This window comes from Diceros bicornis, chromosome 25 (assembly GCF_020826845.1).
Source record: "Diceros bicornis minor isolate mBicDic1 chromosome 25, mDicBic1.mat.cur, whole genome shotgun sequence".
Classification (NCBI taxonomy): Eukaryota; Metazoa; Chordata; class Mammalia; order Perissodactyla; family Rhinocerotidae; genus Diceros; species Diceros bicornis.
In genome coordinates, this window is record NC_080764.1 from 25812305 (window position 1) to 25827092 (window position 14788).

The 14788-nt window shown below is 38.6% G+C and overlaps 1 protein-coding gene across 1 annotated transcript in view; it reads right to left on the bottom strand.

The window, feature by feature from the left end:
- CFAP54 (cilia and flagella associated protein 54) overlaps positions 1-14788 on the bottom strand; it is a 290316-nt gene that overhangs the window by 72547 nt on the left and 202981 nt on the right. Inside the window, exons 57-61 of the mRNA XM_058568605.1 lie at positions 10260-10415; positions 8511-8616; positions 7258-7351; positions 1539-1637; positions 861-1002 (exon numbers count right to left, since the gene is read on the bottom strand). Of these exons, the coding sequence (XP_058424588.1) occupies positions 861-1002; positions 1539-1637; positions 7258-7351; positions 8511-8616; positions 10260-10415 (597 nt within the window). The remainder of the gene's footprint in view (positions 1-860; positions 1003-1538; positions 1638-7257; positions 7352-8510; positions 8617-10259; positions 10416-14788) is intronic.

Genomic DNA, 14788 nt, shown 5'->3' on the forward strand with positions numbered 1-14788 from the left:
TGAATGCCTCCTATGTGCAAGCAATGTGTGATTTTCTGTAGATAGAGCAGCAAATCAAATAGATAAAGTCCCTGCCCTCAGGAAGATGATGAGAATTTAATGAGAGAAAGAGCTCAAATACGCATACCCACATGCACACACACACACACAAATATAAAATAACTAAAAAAAAGAACTGGGAGCTATATGAGAGTGTGAAAGTGAGTACACATTTTAGAGGATCAGAAAAGGTCCCTTAAGTAAATATTCCCAAAAGGTCTCATTTGATATGTGTGAACTGGAAAATAAACAGATATAAAGAAATACCATTTTTTCACAGAGCCCTGCATCTGAATGCAGCAGCTGACTGAGTAACATGTATGTATGTACAGAGAGCTGAGTTCCCTTTGTCTTCACAGCTAGGCCCTAAGACCCCTATCTTCTCCCAGAGGGCCCCCTAAACCATTATCGTCTCTAAGCTAAAACCCAAAAAATCACTACAATTATATCTCTGAGGGCCGGCCCCGTGGCTTAGCGGTTAAGTGCGCGCGCTCCGCTGCTGGCGGCCCGGGTTCGGATCCCGGGCGCACACCGACGCACCGCTTCTCCGGCCATGCTGAGGCCACATCCCACATACAGCAACTAGAAGGATGCGCAATTACAACATACAACCATCTACTGGGGCTTTGGGGGAAAAAAGGAGGAGGATTGGCAATAGATGTTAGCTCAGAGCCGGTCTTCCTCAGCAAAAAGAGGAGGATTAGCATGGATGTTAGCTCAGGGCTGATCTTCCTCACAAAAAAAAAAAAAAAAAACTCCGAGATTTGATTACAAATTATATATATTAGGATTTTATAAAATGCCTAGACATTCAAACATACCAAGCAAATAATCTGTGTATGAAGACAAAAGATCCACAATGGCAAATTCGGGGATATTTGGTAACGCCCCTTGGCTAACTTTTTCAGTTCGAGCATTCCTCTTTCCGATAAGTAGGTTAATTGCCAGCACAGCTTCACTGACCTAAAATTAATGCATAATTAGAATCGATAAATGTAAGCTTTCTAATTCATAGATTATTCATTAGGTAAATAGTGTGAAAAAGTAAATTGATAAAATAATATCCAATATACATTAGAAGATAAAAAAAGACAACCTGAAAAACAATATGTGATCCGCAACGTGTAGTATATACCACAATCAGACAAATCATGACTGTTGACAATTTAATTAATGTGTAAGTCACTTTAAATAGGCCACCTCACCTGGCAATGACAGATATCTGTCAAAACGTCAAAGATGTGCACGTGTGCAACTGTCAATATTTTCACTAAAGAAAAGTTGACACAAACAAAGCCAGGTCTGGCTAATAGAGATTAAAAACACTACACATACAAAGAGTATTTCTAATCTTCCCAAAGAAACACCAGTGACACAAATCCCCAAAAATGTGAAATTTTCCTTTCTCTTGTATAAATACATTGTGTTGCCTTAACAGCTGGTAGGTGGAGAATACAGATATGACAGTAAAGAGAAAGATTAAATAAAATCATACCAACCTGTGCAGCAGCTCTTATCACAGTCCAGGCCAATGAACTATACATTTCAAATATATTTACTACTGGTTCTTTAACAGAACTATGCCTTCTGGGAGAAGCCTAAAAAATATGGTAAATGTTTTATGATAAAGATATAAAATTTCATAATAAATTTTCTCATCTTCTGAAGAGGACATTTTAGTGGAATACTATGTAGCCATTAAGAATAATAATATATATGTATCTATTGACTTGAAAAGATGTTCAAAATATATTGGGGAAAGAAAAGTGTAGGTTACAAAATAGTATGCAAAGTATAATCTATTTTTATAAAGATACGTTCATACATATATTCCCTGTATATACCAACAGAGAAAATTAACAGTGGTTATCCCAGGTTCTAAGGGTGAGTAAATAATTTTATCATTTTTTTCTAATTTTCTATAATGAGCTTGCATTATTTGAATAACAATAAACACAAATGGCATTTTAAGTAAATAGTATTTACCATTTTAAAAGAGGATCTATAAATTGAATATATTGTGTGTAAAGATGTCAGAAATAAGAATATTACTTAAAGGTTTTTGGTAGGTATTTGCCATCAGCTTTCTAGCTAGGAAACTATTAAAGGAACGATGTAATCATCAAGTTCCATAGAATAGCAAAAAGTAACGATGAATGGAGATATTTTTACCATGGATGTGTGTGTGTGTATTCAGTTTTTAAACATAAGAAAGTGAATGCTAGAGAAGTAAACAGAAAGAAATTCCCCAGCAACATAGTATCTGTCTGTTTTACTTTTTTAAAGATAACTAAAATAAGTATTAATAGTCAATTTTTAAGATTTAACTAATCTGGATAAAACTATTCAATTAGACTGGTTCTAATTTTTTGATGCTCATATATTGGCTAATTTTTTGATGCTCATATATTGGCCAATTTTTTAATTTTCAACAAAACTGCAGAATAAAATAAACAATAACAAAAATAGCTTTCTTTTATTTCTGTCTACAAGACTCCCAAGGAAAAAGAAAGGCAATGAGTAATGCCAATGTCAGAGCAGGAAATGCAATGTGCGAGTGTCGCCTGGCCTAGATCAAGTGTTAAGCTTGGAGGTAGATGATACCTGGAGAGATCTGCCTATGGGGATTCTAAGCAATACAGCCCTGTCCCAAGATATGAAGACCCTAGCCATTAGCTATAATGAAACCACTTAGGCTCTGTGGTAGCCACTGCCAGCTTACTGGCACTGTAAGCTTGGGCAATTTACCTACTTAAATTCTGGAAACAAGAATAATTGGCATTAAATGAAGAACACAAAATAACAATAAATAACTGTAATGTAAGAACAATTAGCGAAACAGACATTCAAAAAAAGATCATTTTGAATTGAGAGGAAGGCTTTACCGAAAGGTGAGAATTGAGCACGGAATGAAATTTGGACTGGGAAAAGAATACGGCAGGCATTTTTTTAGATAGGGGAGGTGTTCAACATTGCATAGGAGATTCTAGCCCATGAAAACAGGCAAGAAAAAGAAAAAAAGATGCATCTAGATTGGAAATGAAGAAGTAAAATTGTCTTTGTTCACAGAAGACATGATCTTCTATATAGAAAATCCCAAGACACACACACACATACACACCTGGAATTAATAAATGTGTTTAGCAAGGTCACAGGATACAAAATTTAATACATACAAATCAATTGTATTTCTATGTGCCAGTGATGAACAATCTGAAAATTAAATTAAGAAAACGTTCCATCCACAATACAAATAAACTTAACAAAAATGTACAAGATTTGCACACTGAAAAGTAAAAAACATTGTTGAGAGAAATTAGCTAATATCTAAGTAAATGAAGAGACAGTTCTTATCACAAATTGGAAGATTCAATATCGTTAAGATTGCAATTGTCCCCAAATTGATCCACAGATTCGACACAAAATTCTGTTAGTTTTTTGCAGAAATTGGCAAGCAGATCCTAAAATGTGTAATGAAAATGCAAAGGACTCAACATAGCCGAAACAATTTTGGAAAAGAAGAACATAGTTGAAGAACATGTACTTTCCAATTTCAAAACTTACGAAAAGCTGCAGTAAGCAAGACAGTGGATACTCATGTAAAGGTAGACTTATAGATCTGTAGAATACATTGGGAGTCTAGGAATAAACATTTACATTTGTGGTCAATTAATTTTTGATGAAGGTACCACAGCAATTCGATAAAGTAAGGATAGTCTTTTCAACAAATGGTGCCAGGACAATTAAATATCTATGTGCAAAAAGATGAATTCAGATCTTTACCTCACACTCTACACAAATATTAATTCAAAATGGATCATAGACAAACATAAAAGCTAAAACTATAAAACCTCTAGAAGAAAACATAAGACAAAATCTTCAACATCAGGGGTTAGGCAAAGAGTTCTGGGATATGCCACCAAAAGCACAATATATAAAAGAAAAAAATGATAAATTGGACTTCATTAAAATTAGAAACTTTTTTGTCTCCAAAGACCCCATTAACATCATGAAAAGACAAACTACCAACTTGAGAAAATATTTGCAAAACATTGATCTGATAAGGGACTTGCATTTAGAATATATATTTAAAAAACTTACAACTCGATAAAAAAGACAATTTAGGTTATGGGCAAAGGATCTAAATAGACATTTTCCCGAAAAAGATATACAAATGGCCAATAAGCACATGAAAAGATCTCAACATCATTTGCCATCAGGGAAATGCAAATGAAAATCCCAATGAAATACCACTTCATACCCACTAGGATGGCTACAATCAAAAAGATAGATAATAACAACTGTTAGCTCAGATGTGGTGAAATTGAAACTCTCACACACTGCTGGTGGAAATACAAAATGGTACAGTCGCTTTGAAAATCAATCTGACAGATCATCAAAAGGCTAAACATAGAGTTGACATATAACCCAGCAACTCCATTCTTAGGTATACACCCAAGAGAATTGAAAGCACATGGTCACATAAAAACCTGTATATGAGTGTTCAAAGCAGCATTAATCATAATAGCCAAAAAGTAGAAACAATTCATATGCCCACCAACTGTTGAACAGATAAAGAAAATGTGGTATATCCATATAAGGAAATACTATTCAGCAATAGAAAGGAACAAACTACAGTAACATGCTACAACATGGGTGAACCTCCAGAACGTAACGGTAAGTGAAAGAAACAGGCACAAAAGACTACATATTGCATGATTCCATTTATAGGAAATATCCATACAAGGCAAATCTATAGAGACAGAAAACAGATTAGTGGCTGCCTGGGGCTAGGAATGGAAATAAGAATGACTACAAATGGGCAGGAAGATCTTTTGGGGATGATGGAAATGTTCTAAAACTGGATGCTGGTGATAGTTGCACAACTCTGTAAAGTTACTTAACATCTGTGAACTTCACACTTAAAACAGGCTAGCTTCATAGATGTAAGTTATACCTCAATAAATACGTTTTAAAAATATGTGCTTGCTGATCTCTCTCTTTGGACTATTTTTCTCCCATTTAACTACTTGGGAAACTTCTACTCGTCTTCAAAATTCATCTCATCGGTGAAGCTTTCTCCAGCATTCCCCCAAAGCAGAACTAGTCCCTACTTTGCTCCACTTCTTTACCTTGACAACATCTTGATTACAGTCCTCATTATATTGCGATACAATTATTTCTCTCCCTTGCTCCTCTGTGCTCCTTAGGGAAAGAGAGTAACATGCTTGGCATACATTAAGCACTCAATAAGTGTTTGGTTATTGAATGAATGTTCAAGAAATAGTCGATTCAATTTAACTAACAAATAATTATTGAATACTTACTACATACAAAATACTTTAGAAAGATAGAATGTAGATGTTTAGAGGAAGTTACAAAATGATAGAGAATAGTCCCTCCCTCTTTTTTTTTTGAGTATTTATTACGTGCCAAGCCCACAACCTTGTTTAATTTTCCTTGCCACTCTAAGAGGTAAGTATCATCATCTCCATTTCACGGACAAGGAAACTAGGCTTAGAAAGGCCCCAATCACACTGCTAGTGCATCACGAAGCTAGGATTCAATCCCCAAATCAGTGTTGTGGTCACTCTGCTGTATGTACACTATAAAAGTAAAACAACAGTGCTTTCTTTTAAGAGTTTATAAAGCATTGTTTTTATTAGGACAAATTTCAAATGTTATATTTCAATTATCTGAATGTGCATGAAATTTTGTTTGTTTGGGTTGGGCTGTTTTCTGTATATCTAGGATTTCTATGATTTGCTAAAATATTTACACTGCATCAAGATATCCAGAAAATAATGATCATATTGTATGGAATTATACTATTCTTTTCATTCAAATCCTAACTTCTTCAAGCTCCTAATTATAAACACCTCTCAAGGAAAGGCCAAAAAGGTAATACATCATTATCCTAGCATCTTATTAATTTGCATGGCTACTTGCTATGGAAACAAAGATTTTTGTTTTCTCTTACTGGAAATAAACATGTTTATCATACCACAAAAAGTAAGTTTTCTGTGTAATCATTTTGATGAAAAAAAAATAGCTGCTATCCACCTAAGGCAGTTACCATATGAATAGTTCAGTTGACTGAAAACCTATTTGCCCAATGGTTTTAAATCATAATTATGCTGTCTCAAAAATTAGAGATTTGACACCAAAATTTTCTGAAAAGATCTTTTGGTAGGTCAAAGGATTATTTAATTAGGATGAAATATAAAAATCCTACTAAAATTTAAATAATAAAAACTAAAAGTTACTAGGCTCATGTACCTCCAACCCAGCCAACTTCCTGCCTCTAGGGTCTCCCTCAGTCTAGAGCCTTGTACCCAAGTGCGGCCCACAGACCAGCAACATCCGCATTATCTGAGAGCTCCTTAGAAACGCCAAATCTCAGACCCCATCCCCCACTTACTGAACCAGAATCTGCCTTTTTCACAAGACCCCCAAGGTTGCTTCTGCCACATAGATGGGAAGCACTGCTCCAGATAGCGTGTGCCTCTACAACTCTTCCGCAGCTCCCTCCTCATCCATCAGGTCCCAGCTTGAAATCACCTCTTCCCACCACAGTCATTCACAAACCCATCAACCCAAGTTATTTCCCAATCCTAAATTTCACTACATAAATCATCCCCCCTTCCTTCTCTTCTCTTTCTACCTTACTCCCTCCCAACTGTCTTCCTCTTGCTTCCTTCCTTTACTGGTTTATCATCTGTCTCCTTCAACTAAAAGGTAAGCTCGATGAGAACAAGGACTGAGTTTGTCTCATACACTGCTTAATCACCTTCCAGAATATTCTCTGGGTCATAGTAGGTGCTCAATGGATATGTGATGAATGAATGAATGACTCTATAAAAAGGTGATCTGTTTGTAGGCTATATCAGTAATGAAAACCTTACTTGTCCATCTGGTTCAGCAATCTGTCATCTCCTGCAATTTCCTGACCAATACTAATGACTTTGCATATTTATGTACACCTGCATTTCATGGATAACATTTTAACAGGCAAAAATTTCTACATGAAATCTATTTCCAGAGCCTTACATAAAATAGCCAAAGAGGTATCTAAATATGAGTGTGACTATAAAGTAATGAATTGATTTCTCCAAGTCACACGGGAAAATCAGTCTCATTATTTCAATAGCACAGTGTTATCAAAATAGCAAGCTCAAAGGCAATTAACTAAAAATTTCTAATAAAATATTTTATTACCTTACGTGTTAATGGTGGTGCTGAAAGTTTGCTCTTTAGCTTCCTTATACGTAAAAATAATAGAGCCATTTCAAGGTAGGAGTCTCTTATCAACCTAAAATGATATAGCATTGTATTTATTAAATAGCTTCACCACTCATAATCATTTTGCATCATTTGCCAACAATTTCTGAGCTAATGAAAGGGAAAAATAGGCAAAACCAGGGTTGGCCCTGTGGCGTAGTAGTTAAGTGCACACGCTCCGCTGCTGGCGGCCCGGGTTCGGATCCCGGGTGCGCACCGACACACCACTTGTCAGGCCATGTTGCGGAGGAAGATGGGCATGGATGTTAGCTCAGGGCCAGTCTTCCTCAGCAAAAAGAGGAGGATTGGCATGGATGTTAGCTCAGGGCTGATCTTCCTCACACACACACACAAAAAATAGGCAAAACCAGCATCTGTCCCAAACTCACATCTTCTTTTCACAACACTTCTGGCATAAACACTGGCATCTTCCTCCCTACTGAAATTGGAGGCTCTTGATGGGAGCTGAGCATTCCACCTTGTCCTGTGCTGGCAACACTTCATGCCATGACTGCTATGAAGCCAGCAGAGACCATTCTGGAATATTCCAGCACACAAGGCAGTAAAGAAGTAAAGATCAGGACTGGAGGAACCTGCCTTGAAAACCAGGCCTCTCTCTCTTACCCTCTTACCTTAATTAAAATCAAAAGAAACACATAGAGTCATGCAGATAGCAGTGATTTTGTAGGGGTTAGCCCTGGGTATCCACAATCAAACCTGTCATTTGGGGCCTTTTAGATCAATGCAGTTGTAATAATGGTGGCTTACTCTCAGTCTTGAGGTGATTTTTATACAGAATTAAATCGGCCAGCCCTGGTACTGCTGACCAGAGTGAATATCCACACAAATCCCTTCTAGATAGAATCTCATATCCAGGGGAGGCCCCCGTGATCCTGGGACTGACAGGAGATCTATCTGAACACAGACTAGAAGCAATTCACAGTCTAATATGCCACCATGATAGTCGCTATCATCAACCATCATGTAAACAAGGCCTTGGATCAGAGCCAGCAGCAACAAGCTTGCAATGGAAGTCAGTAAGACTGTTGGACAGTGAACCCCAGCGAACTAGCCCTGCGATGAGAAGAGGGTCTCCAATCGTTCCAGCCTTGACTATTCAACCTACTACCAGATCACGGGGCTCAAACCAAAACTCACATTGTTACAATAATGAAAAGATATTTTTTTACCCCGCATTCTGATCATGTCTCAAGCTTAGCTGTATAGCTTCAAATAAACTCTCAAGTTGTGAACTTGGAGATTTCTCTTCCATCAATATTTGACGTTCTATTTTGCCTGAAAGAAGAAAAAGATTTTAAAAAAAGATAGTTTTTCCTTTTTCTATCATTCAGAACTTCAGAATAAATATTTCACGCTGGAAATTCAGAAAACTGGATGTGCCGTCCTTTGTGTCGTCTGCTGTTCCTTGCTGGAAGGTAAGCCAGTGGGGAAAGATTCTGCTTCCTTCCCCAGGAGTCTCAAGGCTGCCCCTGCCTTCGGTTAGCAACACTGAGTCAGTCTCCTTTGGCTTTCCAGACACAACTGTTCTTACCATCTTACTATTCTCTCCATTTCCTTACCTTGTGCTTCCCCTTCCTCCTGTAATACTCATTCCCTTTTCCCACATCCATTTTCCTCTTTCCTCTGTCTACTATCACAGATAACATAGAAAATATCTCTGGGGGCCGGCCCCGTGGCTTAGCGGTTAAGTGTGCGTGCTCTGCTACTGGCAGCCCGGGTTCGGATCCCGGGTGCGCACCGACACACCGCTTCTCTGGTCATGCTGAGGCTGTGTCCCACATACAGCAACTAGAAGGATGTGCAGCTATGACACACAACTATCTACTGGGGCTTTGGGGAGAAAAAGGGAAAAAAAAAGAAGGATTGGCAATAGATGTTAGCTCAGGGTCGGTCTTCCTCAGGAAAAAGAGGAAGCTTGGCATGGATGTTAGCTCAGGGCAGATCTTCCTCACACAAAAAAATCTCTGCTAAAAACAAATCGCAAAAACTCAGCAAAGGCTTGAAAACCACCATGGATGATGCAAATGCTCTCATTCTCACACAGCTCCCAGCCCTCATGGTGAGCAGAGGCCTTCAAATGTAGGTGCTGGAATGGCACTTCTGTAGCAAAAAGGGCAGGAAAGGGAAATCTTATAATCACTATAAAAAAGATTCACAGTTACCATGCAGCATGTGGACAGGGCACAGAGTCACCCAGTGTTAAGATCACATCTGGGCACTATCATTTAGTAGCTGCTGACTTTTGGAAAGTTACTTAACCGGACTGCACCTCATTTTCCTCATCTGTCAACCAGGATTGGTCATGCCTACCTTGTAGAACTGTTGTAGGATTTAGCAATATGAGATGTACAACACTGACTACAGAGCCTACATCTAGTAGATGCTAATAAACGGTAGCAATCATCATCATCATTTTTCTCATGGCTAAAATGGCCACCATAACATTATATGACTGTATTATGCAAATATGTGTAATATAAGTTATAAATATAGGTACACTACAGCTATTTAATTTAAACGGGTATCTTTTATAGAAATTAACTAAAATGCTCAGCTAAGTAATGAAATCATGCAGATAAAATATCTTCCAAGCATTATTTAAGTAATATTATTTATAGCTAAATGTCTGATGCTGACATTTTTCAGTCAAACATGAAACTATGTAAGGAGGGTCACTGTAATTATAAAAGACACTAAGAAGTAATACTTTTTTTCTTTCTAGATATAAAGATAAAATATGCAGTGTTCTCTTTATCTAAGACTGAGTCTGGCAGAGGTACCAATGTTTTTGTCGTCACCAAGCCTTTTGTAAAGCCTGCATTTTTTCCCATCGGTGACCAGGTTTTCAAGAAGCCTATTGTTAACAGGGAAAAAAAACCACAAATTTTATCATAGTTCTGACTCCAAATACATCTTACCTTTCTGAAAAAGTATTTCAGCTTCCACCTCAGGCTCTTCTGTTGCTGACATCCTACAGAGTTTCAATGCTATTTCAAAAAGATGAAGAGCAGGTAACCACTTGGAGGAATCCTTCCTTTTATTGGTATAATATACTTGCTTGGCCACTGTATGTCCTGAAGAAAGACAGTTGGATGGGGAGGGAATAATAAAATATACAGTGTTCACAACAGGACTCCAAGTTACCAGACTTCTCTCACAGAAAGGCATCTCTTAAGAACTCTGGTGGGCTAAGAACTTTTAGCATCTAAGAAATGTTTTAAAGAAACTCAATACCCAAATATTTCAATGAACTATAATAATAGCCCTTTGAAACTTTACCTTTGATAAATTTCAACATTTTCTCATTGTTAAAATGAAGGATAATCTCTCGAGTCTCTTTCAGTTCTAAAATTTCATGATGCTCTACAAAACAACTTCCAAGTTCCTAAGATGAGGTTGTTAATAGGGAAACATTTAGAAGTTTTATGAAGTTTTATGTTGTTCTGACTAAAATTTGCATATATTAATAGGCAGTAATTTTGTTTCTATTTAACTCTATAGTGGTTGCTTACTATATATATTTTGTCATTCCAACTAGGTGGCAAACCCACTATGGACAAGGGTCACATGCTGTACTTCTTGTGTGGTCCCATCATCACTTGCATAATGAAGGATTGTTGTATTGTTGAAGAGGCACTACATTAAATCTGTGTGGCCTCAAAGACAGACAGACAGATATTTATTCAACAAATATTTTCTGAGTACGTAGGCACTGGATAAAAATGAGAAAAGAGAAAAATAAGAGCCAGGTTTATTAAGTGCTTCCTACATGCGAGGTACCATCCCAAGTACTTAAGCATTATCTCATGTAATCCTCCCAACTGAGTGAACATCATTACTATGCTCATTTTACAGAGGAGAAAGCAGTGGCACAGTGAGGTTTAAGTAAATTGCCCAAAGTCACATGGCTAGAAAGTAGCAGGGCCGTGATTTGATCCTAGGCAGTCTATCTTCACAGCCTACATCCTAAACTATGACACTGCAATGCCCCTTAAGAGGGAGATGATGGAGCTTAGAGAATAGTTTAACATGCACAGTAGAAGAATGTAAACAGAAAGGCAGTGTAGGATTGCAGAATGATACAGTGGCCGGGTTCCAGCTGAAGTGCTGGGTCTGAGCCAGTCGTCGGTGCTACCGTGTCATTTGAGGCTTTGAACGTTCTGGGCCTTGGGTGTCTTCCTCTGAAAAACGAGGCAGCAGAACCAGAAAATGTCTGAGGTTCCTTTGGGTTCTGAAATTTTTCAATTCCAAGATGCTATGCCCTACAGAATTTTCAAGAAACCTAGGACTTTTTGTAAATTTTTAATTCAGGAATGTGCTGTACGAATGGCAAGATGATGGGGAAAGTGTCTCTCTCCCTCTCTCTCTCTCTTATCTAGGGAGAAATTATAGAGCCTTTACTCTGGACGAGGCAAGATGGTAGCACACTGCTGAGAACACGAAGATAAAGAAACCAGGCCTTGCTTCCAGGGGGCTCCAAGGAGAGTGAGGAGACCAAGCATGGAATAATGAGAATAGCTAACACCTACAAAGCTCTTAGAACAAGCCAGGTGCCCTTCTGGACACGTTATACTTTCCGCCCGCTTCATCCCACAACAAGCCAGTGAGATTGGTACTTTTCTTATCCACATCTATGGGAGAGGAAATTGAAACATAGAGAATTGAAATGACTCTCTGGAGGCAATTGGACCAGAATTCTTTCTCCAGAGTCCATGCTCTTAACCCCAACAATTACCAGTTGTAATTAGATCCCAGGCAAGGATATGCTAATACCATTTACCCAATACAAGCTCATATTTCAATACATCTCCCATGTTTATATGTTTTGCTTACTGTTTTAAATTATGCTATAGCTGTTCATTAATATAAGACAAAAATATCAAGTATCTTCGAGTGTCATCAAGCACTTAAATATATGCACTTATTAATAACAGTACTTGAATTGTCTTCTAGATTTTTGTTAAAATTAGAAAAAGAAGGGGACGGCCCAGTGGTGTAGTGGTTAAGTTTGGCGCACTCCACTTGGGTGGACAGGGTTTGCCAGTTCAGATCCCAGGGGTGGACCTACGCCACTCATCAAGCCATGCTGTGGCGGTGACCCACATACCAAACAGAGGAAAGATTGGCACAGATGTTAGCTCAGGGCCAATCTTCCTCAGCAAAAAAAAAAAAAAAATAGAAAAAGAATTGTTGACTATCTTCTCTCTCTCCTTAACTAGATAACAGACTCTCTGAAGGCAGAGATGGTGACTGGCTCCCTTTTATATCCCCAATCCCCAGCATCATTCTTGCAACTTCTTCACTCCTATTATAAATCAGCAATCTACTTTTCCATCTAATAAGGAAACTCAAAGTTCAGTCATTAATGGGAAAAATAATCTTAAAGAACCATGATGCTTACTTTTTGTTTTATAAAAATAATCTCAAAAGGCCTTTTTCTGTCAAAGACTTTCACAAAGAAAAACATTTTTTGAAATGCCTCAGTTCTTGCAGTGGAATCTATACTAACTGTAGAGGAAAACTGTCGAGAAAGCATCAAGTCAGATGATTTTATGCTTCATAATATTGAAGTGCTCCTTTCTCCAATAAACATCAACTCCGTGAAAAGGAAGTTGTGAAAGTGACGTTGTTTTGACAGAAATCTGCCTTTGGTTTTGTTTTTTAAGTCTGTATTTAATATAATATAACAGAAAGCAAGCTGTTCCGCTTCAAGAGAGCCTGAAGAACAACAGCCGTGTTGCCACTGAGTGGTGACACGTCTTCAAGACTAGGAAGACAGGGACGCAGAGAACACATTGGATTTAACACAATCTGTACAATTTAACACAATCTGTACTTTAAACTCCTGTAGAAATCAAATATACTGATAATATAAAAAATTGTGGGCTACAAATGCAGAAAAATAGCTCTCATGAGATCAGGTTGCTGGAAGGAATTCTAGAGGTCAGCTAGGCCAGCCTAATTTCATAAAAGAGGAAACAATAATTTAGAAGTGAAGTGATTTACCTAAAGTGATAAAATTCATATCTGATGAGGATGGTGATAATCATGTAATAATGATCAATAATAATCATGGGGGGGGCAGAAGGGAAATAAGAAGATTCTGGACAGACGACGGCTTGAGCACACCTCTGCTGCCCTCCCCTCCCCATTCTAGTCCAACCATCAGCCTCTCCTGAGCTAAGCAGCTGCTGGCACAGGAGGCAAATGGGCCCCAGGAAGTGAGGGGTAATGTTTTAAAATGTAGGTTTTATTATTAGTCAAATACAGTGAGGTCAACAGGTCAGGAGACGATTGCCATGGAAAAGCTAGTTTGTTACTCACAGTTCCCAAGAGGAGGGGGCACACCACCCATGCAGGGCCACAAAGGGAAGCACCAGAGTTGGTCAGGAGGTAGAGGGAGCAAGGGGAAAATGTGGACAAGAACCTTTATGGTGGTCTTTGTAGGAAGGAATGGGTGGGGTAGAGTAAGCAGGCTAAGCAGGCTTAGGATTGGCTAGTTTGAATAATTTCAGTGGGCTCAGTTAGCAGTTTGATACCTGTTCCTGGGGTGATTGGGGCAGTGAAATCCTGGCCCAGAGTGTAAGAGCCCAGCAAAGGACAATAAAGGAGCCCAACAAAGATTCGGGGTGTGAGCTCAGGAATGGTTAGCTTGCATATGAAAGGCTGAAAGGCATGCTCACAGGAGAGTTGCTAATCTCTAGGAGTTTCTAAGCCTGGGAGGAGAAGTTCCTCCCTGGTCAGCAAGACCCCTGATGTCAAAGCATCAGGAATACAGAAAAGAGACAGGCATGGTTAATACAGGTTAGAACAGAGAGAGCTGGTACCAGATTTTCTGCCCTCTGAGCTGGAGCAGAGCCTGGGAGCTAGAGGCAGGCAGCCTTGGGTCAAAAATCAAAGACTGTCCTGGAGAAAGCTTAAAACAATGTCTGTGAGCCCCTCCTTGGTTTCTGAGAGGCTGTAAGCCTCCTGCTTACTGGTTCACCAGCCCCAATCAGGTCCACTCTTGTCAGCCCCAGTCTACCCTCCAACCTATTCTTCACCCAGCAGCCAGGGTCATCTTTTGAAACATAAGCTGTTCCCAGCTCAGCTCCTCTCAGTAGGTTGCCCCCAGCCCACTCTGCTCTGGCTGTACTGGTCTCCTTGCAGTTCCAGAACATGTCAAGCTTGTCCTGTCCTCAGAACCTACAACTCACTGCTCCTTCTACCTCCACTATGCGTAACTCATCACTCACATTTAAGGTCTAGGGTTAAATACTACCTCCCCAGAGAAGCATTCCCCAATCACTCTACTTAAACAGGCACCCCTCCCTTTGTTATTCTTTATCAGCAGATCTTACCTACACCTTCCATAACACTATCACAATTTATCATTCTATACATATACATAATTCATTATCATATATAATATAAGCTTCCTATATCTTTGCTGATTTCCTGTCTAGTA